The following is a 17,387-nucleotide window of genomic DNA, read 5'->3' on the forward strand; positions in this document are numbered from 1 at the left end:
ATCCGTAGTGTTACAACTTTTGTTTCATGGAAACTTTATCTCTTAAAATAAAAAAATTATTGGGAATATTAATCTAAAAAAATAACAGATTTTGTAAATATTAATCTAAAAGGATAACTTTTCTTTCATAGAAACTTTATCTGTTAAAATAAAAAAAATTATTGGGATATACTCCCTCCGATCCGGACAGATGTAAACATAAGCAAAAGTGGTTATTTAAGAAAATGTGGAAAAGTGAGGGGTAAAGTAGGAAATATTGTTTGGGGCCACATGAGTTTAGGTGGATTAAATAAGTAGTTGGTGAGTGGGTGAGTGGATGGTAAAGTTGTAAATATGTAGTGGATGTAAGGGTAATTTAGTTATTTTTCATGCCAAATATGGTATGTTACCATTGGTGTGGTTCATCCGTTTTAGGTAAGTGTTATTTGCGTGACTTTGACTTGTTACCCTCTGGTCCCATCTATTTTGCCATTCTTAGACTCTATAGATTTCACTTTGCCGTATAATAAGGTTGATTCATCAAAAATTAGTTTATAAGTTAAAATAAAGTTAAAATATGGGCCAGTTAAATCATATGTAGCCAGCGTATTACTGAATCATTAATTTTAGCAAAAAACAAAATAGAAATTTGTGCAATTATATAAATGATTTTAAATCCATTGCAAGACGTATGTTAATTGATATTTAATCATACTAATCAAGTTGAGGTTTAATCACTAGGAATTTGATTATAGAAAAAACATAAAAATAACTTAATAAATAAATTAATGTCCAGTAGAAGGATAGGAAATTATGAACAACGGAAAGAAACAAAAATAATAATAAGCAAATTAAATGTGCGTGGGAGAAGGATAAGACAATGACACGAGACAATACAAATACGATAGTTGCTGCTACCCAAAACAGTAAATCTCCTGATAAACCATATCTGTCATGAGAGGAGTTTTTCACAAAAATTAATGAAAAACTGTCTCTCTTAGAAATTTATGGAAAAGTATAATGGGTATAATGTGTCTTAGAAATTTATGGAAAAGTATAATGGGTATAATGTGTCTTAGAAATTTATGGAAAAGTATAATGGGTATAATGTGTACAACAATGCGAGCTTTGGGTATTAGTTAGGTGATTTATCTCTTTTTAATATTATATAGAGTAATATATCTAATCTCAATCTCAAGGAGTATATCTCTTTTCATTATTTTTCACTTTCTATTTTTATCGGGTCAATATAGTGTGGAAACATGAAATGCACAATCTCATTTGCGTACGAAGCACTAATATAATTTCCGCAAGTTTAAATACTTCTACGAATATATGAGTACACGAGGATAAAATTTTAGTACAACTCCTAATAATACTCGATACAACATCCCTTCAATTTTTTATGATCTTCCCTCTTTCTCTTTTCAAACAAGTTTGATTATCTTTCGTCTTTTCTTTTTTGATAAGTTTCATTCATATTCTATTACAATACTTTATTAGTTACTTACAACAATATAATTACATTTTTCACAATTTCACTTAAAAAAAACAATTTTTAGTAACCGTGCAACGCACGGGCACTAAATCTAGTATATTAATATTATTGAAAGACCGTCGTACCGAAGGCCATGATGATGAACTATGGGAATAAGAATACTTAATCTTCAAATAAGTGATTTCATATGGCCAAAATGGCCATGATGATGAAGAACTATGCGAATATTAAGAAAATTTCATTGTTAAGTGATTTCATAAGACCAAATAGAACAGTTTACATGGAAAAGGACAGAAAGTACTACGTGGAAATGTTTTTCTTTTAACAAAATATACTGTAACGAAAAAGTGTAAAAAAGGTTCTTAATGACTTCACCTTTTTTAGTTAGGGTCCCTAATGCAAAACTTAGCAATAGATGTAGCAAACGGGTAACCGGGTCTGGATCAGGTTGAATATTTCGAGTTTTCAAAAGTTGGGGTTAGATCGGGTCGAGTTATTTCGAGTATTGGTCATTTTTTGGGTTGGTTGTTATCAAACTATTTGGAAATAATGGTAATAAATCTTCGGCTTAAGTTAGATAGGGTTTTGAGTCGATTCAGGGTTTGAGTCCTGTACTTGGGTGCGGGTCGGGTGTTCTAGGTTCATTCAAGTCGGGTCATGGATAGAATTAACACTAACTAATCATCTTGCTCAATAAAATGTATTAGGATGTATAGTTCAATCAACAGAGAGTCAAACTGAGACTGTTTATGACTAGTAGATATCACCTGTCCCACTTTTATGTCCATCTTGTGTCTCATTCCCTTAAGATCTTGACACATCACACTTGAAATAATAAAAATGGTAATATTATATATCAAAGTGCTAATGTGTCATTAGGAGAGGTAATGGGACACAAGATGGAACATGAAATGAGACAGAAGATCTGCTCTGGTTTATGACTGGACTGAAATTTGTAATGGTATTCTGCAACATTTTAAAACATGATATTACAAGCGGCCCGTGCATCGCACGGGCATTAAATCTAGTATATAAATAAAGGAGACTTTTTTTTTCTACTTATACTATTGGCATTAGAATTAGGAGATAATTAATTATTTACAATTTTTCTATTATAATTAGGAATATAATTTTCCTATTAGAAATGAGAATTAATTAATTATTTTACCATTTTCCTATTAGAAATAGGAAATAAATTAACAATTTATTAAGGCTTTTTTTCCCTTTATACTATTAGAATTAGGAGATAATAATTATTTAAATTTTTTCTATTATAATTAGGAATATGATTTTCCTATTAGAAATGAGAATTAATTAATTATTTTACAATTTTATTATTAGAAACAAGAAATAAATTAATTATCTACAATTTATTAATATTAAAAAATTATTCATTAGTATTTGTTCACTTTTTATTAAATTAGAAGGAAAAAAACCTTTGATATATTTATAATATCCAATTTTATAACAACTTCCGATTAAAAAAATGAAGTATTATGAGGCTAAAAGGCCCTATGGCGAACCGGATTGTGACAAATGTGCATGCATAATACGTACTACATGGAATTTACGCATGTAAAGAGTAAAATGAACGCTGAAATATGTCCATACGTCTTTTGTTATTGTCAATGTCATATATAACTATACATAATACGAAGTTTATTTTTCAAATGTCATATGTATTCTCCTACTAATTTTAAAGTTATTCCCCTCACAAAACACTTCAACTTCTATTAATTTATTATTATATTATTTACATTCATTTGTCATTATATAAAAGTATATTAATCAAAATTTAAATAAGATATTCACAAATTATTGATAAGTACAAAGTTTGATATCTATTTTTCAAGGAGTATTAAAAGATAACGAAAGTTGCTGCTAATTTGCGAATCGAAATATCATATTATGACAAATGAGTAAATGTTTTGAAAAACTTTATTGTGCAATTATTTTACAATTTAAAGTAAAAATGATACCACGAGTAATAAAATAGATTTGAATGAGGCTTGAAGGTAAATTAGATACACTTATTATAGAAATATGTATAAGGTTACGATTCAATTCAAGCAACGATTAACATTAAAAAAAAGTCATGAAAAACACATAAAAGAGTAAGAGTAGTCTTTCCCTAACATAGTGAAGACCGTCTCTCTCAAGCTTTTCTTCTGACAATTTTACATGCATAAAAAACGGTACTATTCAATTATATGGAGCAAATTAATTATTGTTGATGCTATATATTTTTTTTTGTGTAAATTGAGCACATCATCACTATAATTTAGGGAGAGATACGAATTGGAGAAGGGTGAGACATATTCTTCGTCATACATAATACGATGCTTTAACCACCTTTAGGCAAAAATAAAAAAATAAATGAAAAAATTTAACCCTAAAAGGGGGTCACGTACTTGCCAACTCTTATATAGTTCTCTAACGCATTAAATATTTTCATGAAATTTATGACATTTATTTCATATTAATAAAAAAATGATTATACTGTTTCGTACAATTTGTGATTTATAACTTTAGCTAACTTATTTGAACTTGCACAAATTTATATATTTTCAGTGAAAAATATTAATTATAAATATGATAAAAATAAAGTTTGATCTTTAATTTCCTCAGAGATAAAAAAAATCAAATTTTATTTCCTAATAATATACTAATTAAAGGTCATAATGTAAAACACGAAATTACACCACAATCTACTATTTCAATATGTCGATGATCAATACTCAAAGTAGCACATTTGTTATTTAAATAGTGTAAAAACTCTCAAAATGGTAAAAAAAATGTTCAATCTGTCGTTATCAAACAAAACCTAAGTTTACGCATTTTTTGTCATGTTCAACTTAATCTTAACGGGATGTAAAAATGATGAAGTTCAGAAAGTAACGGTTAGTTTTCTGTTAGTTAGATGGACTTTTCAAGAGAGATATGAAAGCTTTACATTTTAGACCGTTTTATGTGTGAACCGAAGGGATTAAGTAGTGGGCTAAAGGTTGTTTCGAGTGGGAATGCGGTTGATTACGACGAGTTAGTTGACTAAAGTTTTTCCTTACTAGATCTAGAAAGTGTATAATAATTATGAGATAATAAAATTTGAAGAAAAAATGACAATAAAAATGAGATGAATGTAGTTAGATTTATTTATGCAAAATGAAATAAATAGCAAAGTTCGTGTATATATATATATATATATATATATATATATATATATATATATATAATATTCAAACTTATTTAGTTTACAAACAAAGTACCCAAACACTTTGTTTGAATATCTGGAATGGAGGTAGGGAAGGGGGCGAGAAAAAGACTAGGAAGGAAAAGGGAGAGAGATAAGAGGGAAGATTGCTTCTTAAAATTTTCTTTGTTGAAGGAGAAATAAATTGTCTTCGATAAGGTAGACGAGGATCCATATCATCTGGAGTAAAGAATGGTGTTTCATGGAGATGAATGTGATTTTGACTTCTTAGATGTAAAACGTAGCAGAAAAGTAGTGATAGTAATAGTGGATTGGAGGTTGTTTCAAGTAGTAAGAACTAATCATAGTGGCTGATATTTTATTTTGCGGGGAAATTAGTGGGGTGGAGGGAGGGTGCATTTGTGGAGGGTGTTGAGTTTAACGAGGATAGTGATAATAAATAAGGTTATTTATCAGCAAAATATCGCTCGCATTAAAACATATAGGTAACATGAATAATAACAAGAAACCTCAAAAGATCATACTGATAAACTTAATCTTGACCCCATTAATTCAAATTAAAGTAAAATCTTAATTCTAACAACATTGTCAAGAGCAAGGGTTAGTTTCTATTGGATTGTGGATTTTTCTAGAACAAGGGTTTAGTTTTTCACTTGGTTGGATAAATTTGAGAGAAGTTTCGAAGACAAGGATCGATCTTTCAAGGGATGAGATTGTTTTAGATCATGTGTGTGAATAGGGAAGAAAAACAGGGATCTGGGTGAAGGATTTTATTTCAAATGAGAAGATGGGGGCAAGACTATTGTTATAGGGGGTGTCATAAGCAGCCCCAGCCATGTAGTATTGCGTTGGAATTTGGTTCACATTCAAAGATACGTCTATAGTTTGACCGGGAGATATAACATTTAACTACCTGTAAATGTTTTTACGTAACTACCATTTGACCCAACAATGATTAAATTATGGTTGTTATTCTAAAGAATGAGATTTGTTGCATCATTGAGTTGATTATGCAGAGTAGATATTATTGTTTTCTTTGACCAATTGAAAAACGCACAGGTATTAATGAATATAATCTAAAAACCCTCAATCCCATGTATCATATATATAAACTTCATATTGGTTTTATTTTCCTAAAAAAACAACATTGTCGAGAGCAGGGGTTAGTTTCCATCGGATGGTGGAATTTTCTAGAAGTAGGAGTTTAGTTTTTCACTTTGTTGGATAAATTTAAGAAAAGTTTTGGAGACAAGGATCAATCTTTCAAGGGATGAGATTGTTTTAGATCATGTGTGTGAATAGGGAAGAAAAATAGGGGTTTGCGTAAAGATTTTGTTTCAAATGAGAAGATGGGGGCCAAGACTATTGCTATAGGGGGGTGTCATAAGCAACCCTAGCCATGTAGTATTTCGTCGGAATTTGGTGCACATTCAAACGTATTTCTATAGTTTGACCGGGAGATATAACATTCTAACTACCTCTAAATGTTTTTACATAATTACAATTTGATCCAGAAATGATTAAATTATGGTTGTTATTCGAAAGCAGGAAATTTGCTGCATCATTGAGTTGATTATGCAGAGTAGATATTATTGTTTTCCTTGACCAATTGAAAAACAAACAGGTATTAATGAACAAATTCTAAAAACTATCAGTCCAAGTATCATATATATAAACTTCATATTGATTTTATTTTCCTAAAAAAAGTATTTTATTAATCAAACACTCTTTTATTCTTATGTCAATATTATGTTAATGGGAATTATTTGTTGGTCATGCGGAATACATAAAATCAGAGACATGAACGATGTACTATATGTCTATATTTCATTTTATTGTGAAATTTATCACACATTATTTTAATATCCGTGCAACGCACGGGCAAAAAAACTAGTCTCAAGTTATGTAAAGCACTCCGTATTTCCCACCCCACCCTCAAAACTAACCCTACCTACCACATCAGATTCACCTCGTCCGCCTCCCACTCTCACTCTCGATCCCCTCTCTAAAAAAACCCCAAATTAAACCCACATACGATTTATAGCCTCATTCATTTCCCTCAAATATGGACCATCATCTACCTTCGTTAATCATCCTTTCATTTTTATTAAACCTAATTTATTGTATATTTAAGAGTTTCGGTCAATTTTGAAGATATTTGGCTTAAAATGTTTACAAAGATCATGTAAGTATGAAATTTAAATGTTGAACAATCAAATTTCAAAGCAATAGTTCTTTTTCATGTCATTTAAAATTGTTAAATTTGCTAATAATTATTGTCGTGATAGTTTAATTTTTCTCAAATAAATACATCGATTTTTGTCGTCTTTTTTAATGTAACAATATTAACATTTGCTTTTATTATTTTGAGCCTTATTGTAAACATTCTCTGTATATGATTTTTTTGTTATTTTTTTCGTTTGAATTTTAGCTCAAATTTTAATTATTTCGAACCTAATTTGATGGTTTTCGACTTTTTTTATTTTTTTTATATTTCTTGTTTTTTTCATATAAATATTTTTTTTTTCCTCGTTGTTTTGAAACCTGGATTCTTCATGACTTCATATATTCCACTACTTTCAAATCTGAAAAATTTTCTCCACATATTTTCCATTAATCTCATATCTGAAAAACTTTCTTTAATTTTCGGTTTGTAATTTTTTTTTTATTTTTAAGTAATTTTAACGCGCTTTTTATTCCAGCTTTGTAATTTTTTTAACGATTTGAATTAATTTTACCATGCTTTTAATTAAATTGAGCCTACAGTGAATTAAATAGAGCCAATGAATTTTTGTTGGTGAATAAATTGTGTGCGAGAAACAAAAAAGTAGAAAGAGAGAAATTAATTCCTAAAAACTTGCAACCACGTTTGTTTGAAGCAAAAAAATCACTTTGAAACCCTGATATTCAGGAACCAATAGCAAGCCTCTAAAAAACCTAGCTTTTATACTAGATAGATTATATTAAGCGTGCTTTTAAATTAGTCATTTATTTGTTCAATAAGAGTTAAATTTTTCGCGTCATTTTCAGGTCAGGGTTTCGAATTTGGTCATTTCGAGTGGGATCAGTTCCTAGTCAACAATGTTCGGGTCGCGTCGGGTCAATCGGGTTTCGGGTCAAATTTGGGAGTTGTAGTTCGGGTCAATTTTGGATTTTGGGTTAGCCTTTTCGAGTCGAGTTAATCGGGTCAGGTCGGTTTTTCGAGGTCTACTTACAAGGCAAACCCGAACTAACTCGACTTTTTTCGGGGTTTGGGCGTCCTATCATCTTGAGAAAACCCGCACGCGACCCGAAGACTGTTGGCCGACCTATATTATTGGGTCAATATTGAGGCCTAAAACTAAGCCCTACTAGGCTCGAAAATGAAAATCGGATTATTTTTCTTATTTAATATTTCATTAATTTATTATATCTATCTAAGGTGAAATATTAAAAATCAATGTTTACGAGTATTTTTTATCTAAATATTTATGTATATAAATGATTATGGATCTAATCATTTTTTTTTTCGAATTATTCAAGTAAGAGCAAAACATGTTTAACAACGTTAGATCGAATTTGGGTTAGGTTTGTTAATTTTAAGTTTCAAGTCATAGTTGCGAATGACGAGTCTTGGATAATGGTTTTTTTAGTTTACTAACTCGACAAGGGTAATTTTGTCAAATCTAGTTACAATAATAGAATATTTGTTAAAGTAAAATTTTTTTGGCCAATTTATCACATTCCATTAGTTTTTTTTATCATTTGTCACATGTGAAACTTTTTTTACCAATTTGGTAGTTTGGCCGGGTGTTGTGAAGGTCCCTCTTAAGATGATTGACCTGAAAGATAAGGGTGAACGACAAATAAGAATTCATTATTTGTGAACAATTAGAGCTTCTGGGAACAGCATGTATTAACGGACTGTACCACACAAAGTGCATTATAGCTTTTGGAACATCATCTTCAATTTTGTTCCTGACTATATCAAAAGCAAAAGTATCCTGGTCACCAATATTTCTTTTTTTATTTTTTTTATTTTTTTTGGCAGCTGTAAAAGAGAACTTTCTTACAATCTCATAGCTCATTTCGCTAGTCGATGAGCCACAGAATTCAGGTTTTTAGAAATAAAACTAAAACTAATACAATGAAAGAAAGGTAAACTAGCTTCAATATCAAGTAGGATTCCTTGTGTCAAATGGTGTCCGTTCTCCACTCCTGTGATCTGTAGCAAGATCTGTAGGCAATCAGAAAACACATCCAAATGAAAAATCCCATTAACGCTAGCCCATCTTAATGCTTCTCGGATACCCTTTGCCTCAGTTTGTAAAGCAGATTCAGACCAAAAACTCCTACCGCCTTCAAATATGATAGAACCTTCATGGTCGTACGCCACCCAGCCAGCAGCAGACACTAATGACGTATGCCATCCAGCATCCACTTTGACCCTAATAGTATTACACCTTCTGCCCGTGCCTATCAGATAAACCGGGAAACTATTTTCCAGTTTTTCCCGAACTTCATTACGCTGTAGACAAGGAAAAAACCCTTTGTTCTTACCATCCCTTGGGTAGCCTCATAAGCAGCAATTGCCTCAGCAATCGTCTTAGATTGTAAATTGTAGAAAGCCTCGGGTGAGAATAAATCCCCTCTAAAAACGAGATTATTACGGGTACACCATATGCACCAGATGGTAACAATCAGGCTAATAACCAAAAACTCCCCGTTATCAGCTTCCAAAAGGTAATTAATCCAATTGATAATCCATTCTCCAACAGGCATATGGGAATCGTTGCAAGTTCGAATTCCCAAATTAGAGGAAGACCAGATCCTAGCTACAATATCGCAATCTCGGAATAGATGATTCAAAGTCTCAATATTATCCATACCATAACAAAATCTACATGAATGGTCCACACCTATTCCCCTTTTCTGGAACTCCGACCCTTAGAGACAGAATTAGTAAGGATTCTCCAAACTAATACTTTCCATTTCTGAGGACCAAGGAGTCTCCAAAGCCTCTTTTTACAGAAAGCAACACATGACCTGCTAATTCTAGATAAATCCTTCTCATTACAAGCAATAGGTTGTGACGAACACAAACGGAGGGCCAGGATTTTAGATCGCCATTCTTCACTGAAAAGCTCGGTTATTAGCTCTTTATTCCATTCCCCTGACTTAAGATTTAAGGCAATCGAGACTTGACCCGGATTTAGGCTAGGATTCATGCTAGGTGTTTCCCCATTAACCCACTTAGTGCTCCATATGTGCATGTGGGAGAGGTACCCCACTTTCCAAGCGCAATTTGGGAGAATAAGTTCAAGCCCCCGCAGCAGACTTCTACAACCCCATGACAGATTCGAGGTATGTTTTGCGGACATGGAAGCAGGACCAAACGAGGGGGGGGAGTACTTTGTCTCTGAAAACTTTCCCAAAGAGCGTGTCTTGCGCCGTGATCAACTTCCAAGCTTGCTTGGCCAGGAGAGCTTGATTGAGACAAGAAACGTTCCTAATCCCAAGACCTCCTCTGCTTTTTGCAATACTTAGGAAATTAATACTACACCAGTGCACCGTCTTAGACGATCTCAAGCCCGCCCACCAAAAATGTGACAAAAGAGAATTAATTCTCTTGGCCACACTTACCGGTATTTTAAACACCGATAGGAAGTAGTTAGAAATAGTGGACAGAACAGAAGAGATTAGTGTAAGCCGTCCGGCTGGTCACCAATATTTCAGTTTCTTCATCTGCAATGGTTTCCTCCGATGGCTTCAGAATGGAAGAAGGCTGCAGTTGAAACAACCAACATAATTGTAAAAATCAAGGGTATTTGCACTCATATCTTAAAAATTAAAAATTAGTAAAATTTCAATTTCCATTAATGATGGTGATTACCGCTTTCAGCTGTATCAATGACGGTGCTTTCAATGTATGATTAGGCATGTCATCACTAAACACACCTACAGGAGCTTTTTTGGATGATGAACGACTCCATTGATAGGCATCCCAAAAAGCTTTGTTATAGCATCTATAATAACCATTTTAGATTGCAAGATCAGTAACGGCTCATATGTACACATTTTGTATATAGTTTGATAAACAAGCAAGCACAGCTCCACTCATGGTTACCGAATTCGCTGGGTGCCCTGCGAATCGCGAATTGCTAAAAGCGAATTCTATCATGTTGCTTACTAAAAATACATATAACACACATCCTGTAGGAGCGAATCGCGAATTGGTAAGGACGTATTCATAGCGAATTCGGTAACCATGGCTCCACTATCTTAAAAGCAACACTCACCAGCTGATAATGATTTATCATGCTTTTCTAGCTTTTGGCCTCCCTATCAAGAACCCCCCAAAGAAAGCAAATGGATGAGCATTTCTAATCTTTACAAGTATTAAGCAGAAAGATAGCAGTAGAAGTACTTGATTTGCTGACTTCTGATCCCTCTTTGGCGATGGAAATTGATCAGCATCCATAATTGTGCCCTGAAATACAAATGGGACTGTATCGTTAGCCATTTAAGATGCCCGTCCAAACTAGTTACATGACCAAAGAAACTCAGATATTGTTATATGTAGGACTTGCTGGAATAGTGTCTTGAAGAAGAGAACCGGCACCTTAGACGTACGGATCAGCCGTCTAGCAATCTCTATTGCTCTCTGTCCTCCCACAAAGCTTGGGTGTGAAGTATTTATGTCATCTGCCTGGATTAAATTAAAGAAACAAACAATACATTTGGAAAATGCGTAAAGAAGGAAGATTGAAAAGTCAAAAGCACTTTCTGCACACAACACGTCCCAAAAAAACTGAAAAGAGCTGGCAGCTTGAGAATGTGTTTTAAAACCTCCATGTCAATTGTTTCTGCAATTCTTTTCTCCACAGGTTTGATAGCATAGTGCATAAAGTTCACCATTACCCCCTTTACACGCTTTCTGAAAGTCGGAAACCTTTGAAACTCTCTCGATTCACGAGAACGACTCATCTACAAGAAATGTAAGCACTTGTTTTTACATTCCAGTTGACTGAGAAATTTTCTTTAGTCACATAAAGATGTAACAATGCACCAGTTTGTGCTTCATACCTTGATTAGTTCATCGCATGCAAGTTGCAGACACTGCATACTAGGATCTAGTAACCTTTCAACTTGTCTTCGTATCAGAAGTTCAAAAGGCACCTGAAGGCTGAAGTTTTATTGTCAAAAATCAAAACAAGCTAAATGATGAGTTGAACAGGATGTATAATTCATGATGATGGTGTTCACCTCTGGAACAAATAATTTGTTTCTTGGACCCATAGAATTTTGAACAGCTATTCTGATTTCATCATCTGACAGATCTTCACAAGGATCAACTTCCTGGGGGATCATACAAGGTACATAATCAAAGCATACAGAGAAGTACGTGAAACCTTAATGAGATAAGACGAATGATTCAACTTCAGTGAGGTAGAGCAGTGAAAATATTAGACCTTCACGGCTTTACCGAAGATTGAATGGAAAATATAATGAATCCTTGCTCCACCTGCCAACTCCTGAGTTGATATATGTGGATTCTTTCCGTCAATCACAGATGAGAAAGCTATTGACAAAAGGTATATAACAGAAATGTCAAAACAGAATAGTAAGCTAGTACCTTAGCATATGATATGCGAAGGCAATACTAAGGTCCATTTCTACCTTTGGAATGAAGAAGGGAGGAGGATACAGAAAGATAATATTATCAAAATGAACCTCTCACCTTCACTATAGCTTCTCAAGATATTCAACACAACTGCTCCTCTTTCCTGAAAAAATTGCAACATTCACATCAAGAATTGACATAGCATGTCCTACGTTAAAGGATTTTGATTTTGAATAAAAGAATTGTAAGAATGATAAATATCGACACAATAACTATGATGTTGCCACAAGATTTCTGTAGCTTAACTGACTTTTGATTCTACTCCATCTCCGTATGTCCTTAATTCTTCTTCAACAGCTTGAAAGTGCAATTTAATTTGTGATTTCAATGCTGGAAGATTTGCTCTGATGTGTTGCTCAAGAATCTGAAAATCCATTAGCATTATTGCTAAACTCGACATAATTTGCAGAAAAACTATACATCAACCTACATGGTCTGTTTCTTTGAAAGCAAAATTTCTGGAGATAAGGTAAAATAAAATAGGCGAGAGTGGAATTAAGAGTTTGACGTAACTAACTTGATTTAGTTTCTTTGCTAGTTGAGGAATTCCACAACGATCCTGTACACCCTTATATTCCTTCAGCAATAGAAACATTTAGAGATTGTCAGGGAATATGAACAATGCAAGAGCAACAATCAGATCAAGTATTGTATCTAGTTGCAATATATAGGTGGCGTACATGATGATCAAGAAAGAATTGTTCCTCAAAACTAAGCGCTTCAGCAACACTTTTGTTCTTGTTGATATCCTGAATTTGCAGAGAAGATAAAAACTCCGTGACATACGTGGTAAATATCTCGAAACAGTTCTTACTATGTTCACTCTAGAAGCTTTCTAATACGATGAATTTTCGTAGAAAGTGACTGAAAGCACCACTAACCATCTTCCGAGCAAAAGGATTGAAGAAGTGAAGTTCATATATGATAAAAACCAACACAGGAAGACAGAAAGTTAGCCTTCTTTTACCTCTTGACTACGATTAATCACACCAATGTAACCCAGATGAAGAGGAATTACTTTCCCTAGAAGAAATTTGCAGGCGTCAGTACCCCTGTCCATTATATCCAGCTGCCAACAAAGATTAAACGTATCTATCAGTTACCATCAACAATCAATCAACATACATAAAAGAAAATATGAAAAAGCATATACAAAGACTGGAGCAAAAGACCTTAGTAATGACTCTGATTGTTCGAGTACCTGCCAATAAAATTTAAATTATAAGTAAACCACCACCATAAGAACATAACTCTACTGCATCAAAGATTCTCACCAGTGGGTAAGGGGTCACATGTACGTAGTCTTTCTCCCTATATTAAAAACACAAAGATGTTTCCAATGATGACAGCGACTTCAAAATTGAGGCATGTACTGAAATGTGATCAGATAAAGAACAAAAGTACCGTTTGGATCAGCTTCTTTGGACATTTGAAGGGCATCAGAGGTTGCCAAATCAGAATTCGCGGGACTAACTGCTAATATAATGCAGTTCTCTTCTTTAATATGGTCCATAATCATCCTCCTAATTCTATCTTCTATGTCAGTAGGTTGATCTCCTACAGGAACTTTGGTAACACCAGCTAAATCAATAAGTGTTAAGTCAAGAACATTCGGGGAAGAAATTTTCAATCGGATTGGCTTATCTGAAACCCCTTTGTTTCTTCCTGCTTCTCTTTCAGTCTCTACCTGCATTCATGTGACAATGTTGGAAAAATTGTGATATCAAAACGTATCTACAAGTCTTCGACGAATGCATTATTCTGGTCACTATGTATCAGTGTATCACGAGTAAATCTCTTGTGAGACCGGGCGTCAGGTAAATTAATTCATTCGTCATTGATGTTCCAATTCAGAAATTAGGGTTTGAACTTTGAATTGATCAATTCCTCAGTGCCAAAACAGTAAGAAGAAGCGTGATTAATTACTGGTAAATAACAGAAACCTGAATTTCACGGCGAATGGCGGAAAAATCATAGCACTTGGTGTTAGGCAAGTGAAGGAACTCCCCCCACTCAATGTGATCATCTTCAGTAGGAGAAGGGGTGCGGTGGTGAAGTTGGAGGATGAGAGGCCGGCGAGTGCAAATGTCGCAGGCACGAGGAAGGAAGTCGCGGCCAACAAGAGCTTCAAGTACGCTGGACTTGCCGCTGCTCTGGCTGCCTACCACAGCAACGTGAGGCAACCTGATTTGGGAGAGCTGGTGGGAGCCGAGATACGAAAGGATGTCTTGTAGCTTGTTGATTGTCGGGATCACCGATGATCCTATACTTGTCAATGGTAGTCGTGGTTGCGAGGGCGGTGTTGACCAATTTAAGCTGCTGTTGTGGTTATGAGTGCTCGCGGGAGTGGTGTTGTCCCTCTTTTGCTGTTTTCGTGGTGGCCCTCCCATTATCGCGCCAATCATGGATTACCTCCTTTTTTTTTCTCTCTCTCTTTTCAAGAGGAAGTACGGAGCAAATCGGTACTCCTTTCGTCCCCGAATAGTTCACACCTCGTTTTTTAGTGTTTTAGTCAATAATTTGTTTCTGTATTTGATATGTTTTACTCTCTACTTTTTTTTTTATAATACTGAAAACAATTCCCCTCTCTTTATACATGGGTCTTTTTATACAAAGCACGTGTATACATTTTATTGAGACGGCGATTTGGCCAGTAACTTTATCTTTGCTTTGTCTATATCTATATTTGGTAAACACAAAATCTCATTTGTGACGGCACGTATCCGTCACTTTGGAGTGACGGATACCATTTTCCCTCACAAATGACCCATATAGAGGAGAGAGGGAAGCACATGGGGGTGCCCCCACCTTGTCCCCCCCTATCCGTTTTGTGAGTGGCATCATCCGTCACTTGCTCCGACCCAACTTCAGCAAGACTAATTGTTTGGTAAAATCACAAAGAATGGATTTATTTCTGACTTACCATATTACTATCATTACTAGTTGGAAAGGAAAGTCCGTGGTATGGCACCTTATATATAGACTATACATCCAGATGTACAATGTTATTATACATCCAAGGTTATTTTAGTCTTTTTTATTTGCTTTTGTTAAAACCTACTAAAACAATACTACGTAATGCAATTCAACCCTCTTCTCTCTGCTTCCATATCTTTCTTCCCTCTCCCCATCTTTCTTCATTATGCAGTTAATTAATCATCTTTTCCCATTAAATTAATCTATCAACTATTATTTCTCTTCTTCTTCAATCATAATCAATAAATATTTAATCAATTTTTACCAATAGTGGAGGAAGTTTTGAAAGCAGATGAAACACCATATGTATCATCATCATCAATGGAACATGAACATCATAGGAGCATGAAATTTCAATGGAAATTGAAACATTTAACTCATAATCAATGGCTTTGGAAAAACAATTAGAAATTACATCTTCTTGTATTCTTGAAAGTTTAAACTCGTATTCTTTTCATATTAGCTCGTATTTTGAAAGTACATTACAATTAAGTTTAGCTCGTATTCTTTTCATAATAGCTCGTATTCTTTTCATAGTAGCTCGAATTTTTGAAAGTACATTACACTTAAGTTTAAGCTCATATTCTTTTCATAAAAACTCGTATTTTTTTCATAATAGCTCGTATTTTCGAAAATACATTACAATTAAGTTTAAACTCGTATTCTTTTCATAATAGCTCGTATTCTTCATGTGAATTTAATTTACGAGTTCATAGACATTAAAACTGAAAAATCGGAATTGGTTGGACTTAAACGAGTATGGAAGTCTTCCACATTAGAGAACAATGGAGTTTTGTCGTTTAAGAGAGGTTTAGAGGGATTTTTTGCAATAATCATTTGGTTACACTGAGATTTGGAGAGGGAGAGTGTTTTGTTTAACAAATATTAGATTGAGCTTCATTTAAATATACTATAAATGGGCCAGTTGTATAAAGTTAATATATAACTGGTTGTAAGATCTTATTTGTGCACCTTATAATTTAATCTGTGACAACATACGATATTACTTTATGGAATCGCTGAGTTACTAAGTTAGTGTAAAACTAGAAAAAAAATATTAAATTTATCTTTTTAGTTAAGTTACTTTGCACTTTTGCAAGTACAAAATGCTACTTCTCAAACACTTACAGCAAAAAAAGTTAGTTGAAATATTGGTCAAAATAAACTATATGATCAAATAAGTCCTGAAGTACGTTGTCATAATACATGTTCCTTCTACCTATGGGAAAAAAACTGTAATACCCGCCCTTTTAGGGACCCTTTGACCATCATTGACTGTCCTTGGGAGTGGGAGTAATCTTAGGAAAGTATGCCAAAACCATCTTGGGGTGCGTGTTAAGAGTGGTACTCGATAGAGTAGAGGCTACTCGATCGAGTAACTAGGATACTCGATCGAGTAGGGGGCTACTCGATCGAGTGGGTTGGGTACTCGATCGAGTGCCGGGTTTTCAGCGAGGGTTTTATATCGCGTTTTGTTAAATCCGCAAATCACTTCCGCCACCTTCCTCCTATCCTTCAGTCGCCTCTTTCCCTTCCCTTCACCTCAAAACCTCCATGGAAACCTTTGTGAAGATTCTTGTGCCTTAGGAGAGCGTCTCTTGAGTCGGGTAGCGGTCTTTTCTGAGTTTCTCCCTAATAGGTATGTCATAGTCATCATCCGTGCCTTTGTCTCTATAGTTAGGGTTTGCTTGTTAGTAATAGATGTTTGTATGGTGGTTATAGGCTTTGCTTGGTCGCTGGATATGTTATCTGTCGGCGTGGATTGGTTGCGGTTGCTTAAAGGTAGGTTCGCCTACTCAGTTTCTGTAGATGGTCTAGTGTGTCGGATATTGTGGCTGTGTTGTGTTTGGTTGTTTGCTATAATTATTGTATTATGATGGTTGTGATCGTTGTTGACGGTTCTCGAGATGCGTTCTCGGCTGAGTGGGGTCACTTGCGGGAGTGGCTTCACGCCCTAGTTTCGCCCTTCGTGGAACCCGCCACGGAAGGGGATGTGCACATTAATGGACAGGGTTATCGCTCGATTTGATGAGCGGGGATTTGGTGGGTACGGCTGCGGT

At 34.4% G+C, this 17,387-nt stretch overlaps 2 protein-coding genes across 3 annotated transcripts; both read right to left on the reverse strand.

Moving 5' to 3' along the window:
• Nucleotides 1-8,672: 8,672 nt before the first annotated feature.
• On the reverse strand, nucleotides 8,673-14,855 carry LOC141633888 (dynamin-related protein 3A-like). Of its 2 annotated transcripts, XM_074446244.1 has the most exons (18): nucleotides 14,295-14,854; nucleotides 13,756-14,038; nucleotides 13,626-13,662; nucleotides 13,524-13,552; nucleotides 13,319-13,420; nucleotides 13,032-13,100; nucleotides 12,869-12,928; nucleotides 12,602-12,715; nucleotides 12,409-12,454; nucleotides 12,140-12,249; nucleotides 11,934-12,026; nucleotides 11,754-11,846; nucleotides 11,517-11,654; nucleotides 11,290-11,376; nucleotides 11,095-11,157; nucleotides 10,967-11,009; nucleotides 10,561-10,693; nucleotides 8,673-10,452 (listed from the first exon to the last, which is right to left on the reverse strand). In XM_074446244.1, exons 2-17 carry the CDS (start codon nucleotides 13,789-13,791, stop codon nucleotides 10,626-10,628), a joined length of 1,188 nt encoding a protein of 395 aa, XP_074302345.1. In that variant the 5' UTR covers nucleotides 13,792-14,038; nucleotides 14,295-14,854; the 3' UTR covers nucleotides 8,673-10,452; nucleotides 10,561-10,625. The 2 variants fall into 2 exon arrangements, with proteins under 2 accessions (XP_074302345.1, XP_074302344.1); XM_074446243.1 differs by lacking the exon at nucleotides 13,626-13,662 and having other exon boundaries at nucleotides 14,295-14,855.
• Nucleotides 8,752-9,554, reverse strand: LOC141627501 (uncharacterized). The gene is made up of 2 exons (XM_074440746.1): nucleotides 9,228-9,554; nucleotides 8,752-9,195 (listed from the first exon to the last, which is right to left on the reverse strand). The coding sequence occupies exons 1-2, from the start codon at nucleotides 9,552-9,554 to the stop codon at nucleotides 8,752-8,754; spliced, it is 771 nt and encodes a 256-aa protein (XP_074296847.1).
• Nucleotides 14,856-17,387: the final 2,532 nt, after the last annotated feature.

This window comes from Silene latifolia, chromosome Y (genome assembly GCF_048544455.1).
Source record: "Silene latifolia isolate original U9 population chromosome Y, ASM4854445v1, whole genome shotgun sequence".
In the NCBI taxonomy this organism is placed as follows: Eukaryota; Viridiplantae; Streptophyta; class Magnoliopsida; order Caryophyllales; family Caryophyllaceae; genus Silene; species Silene latifolia.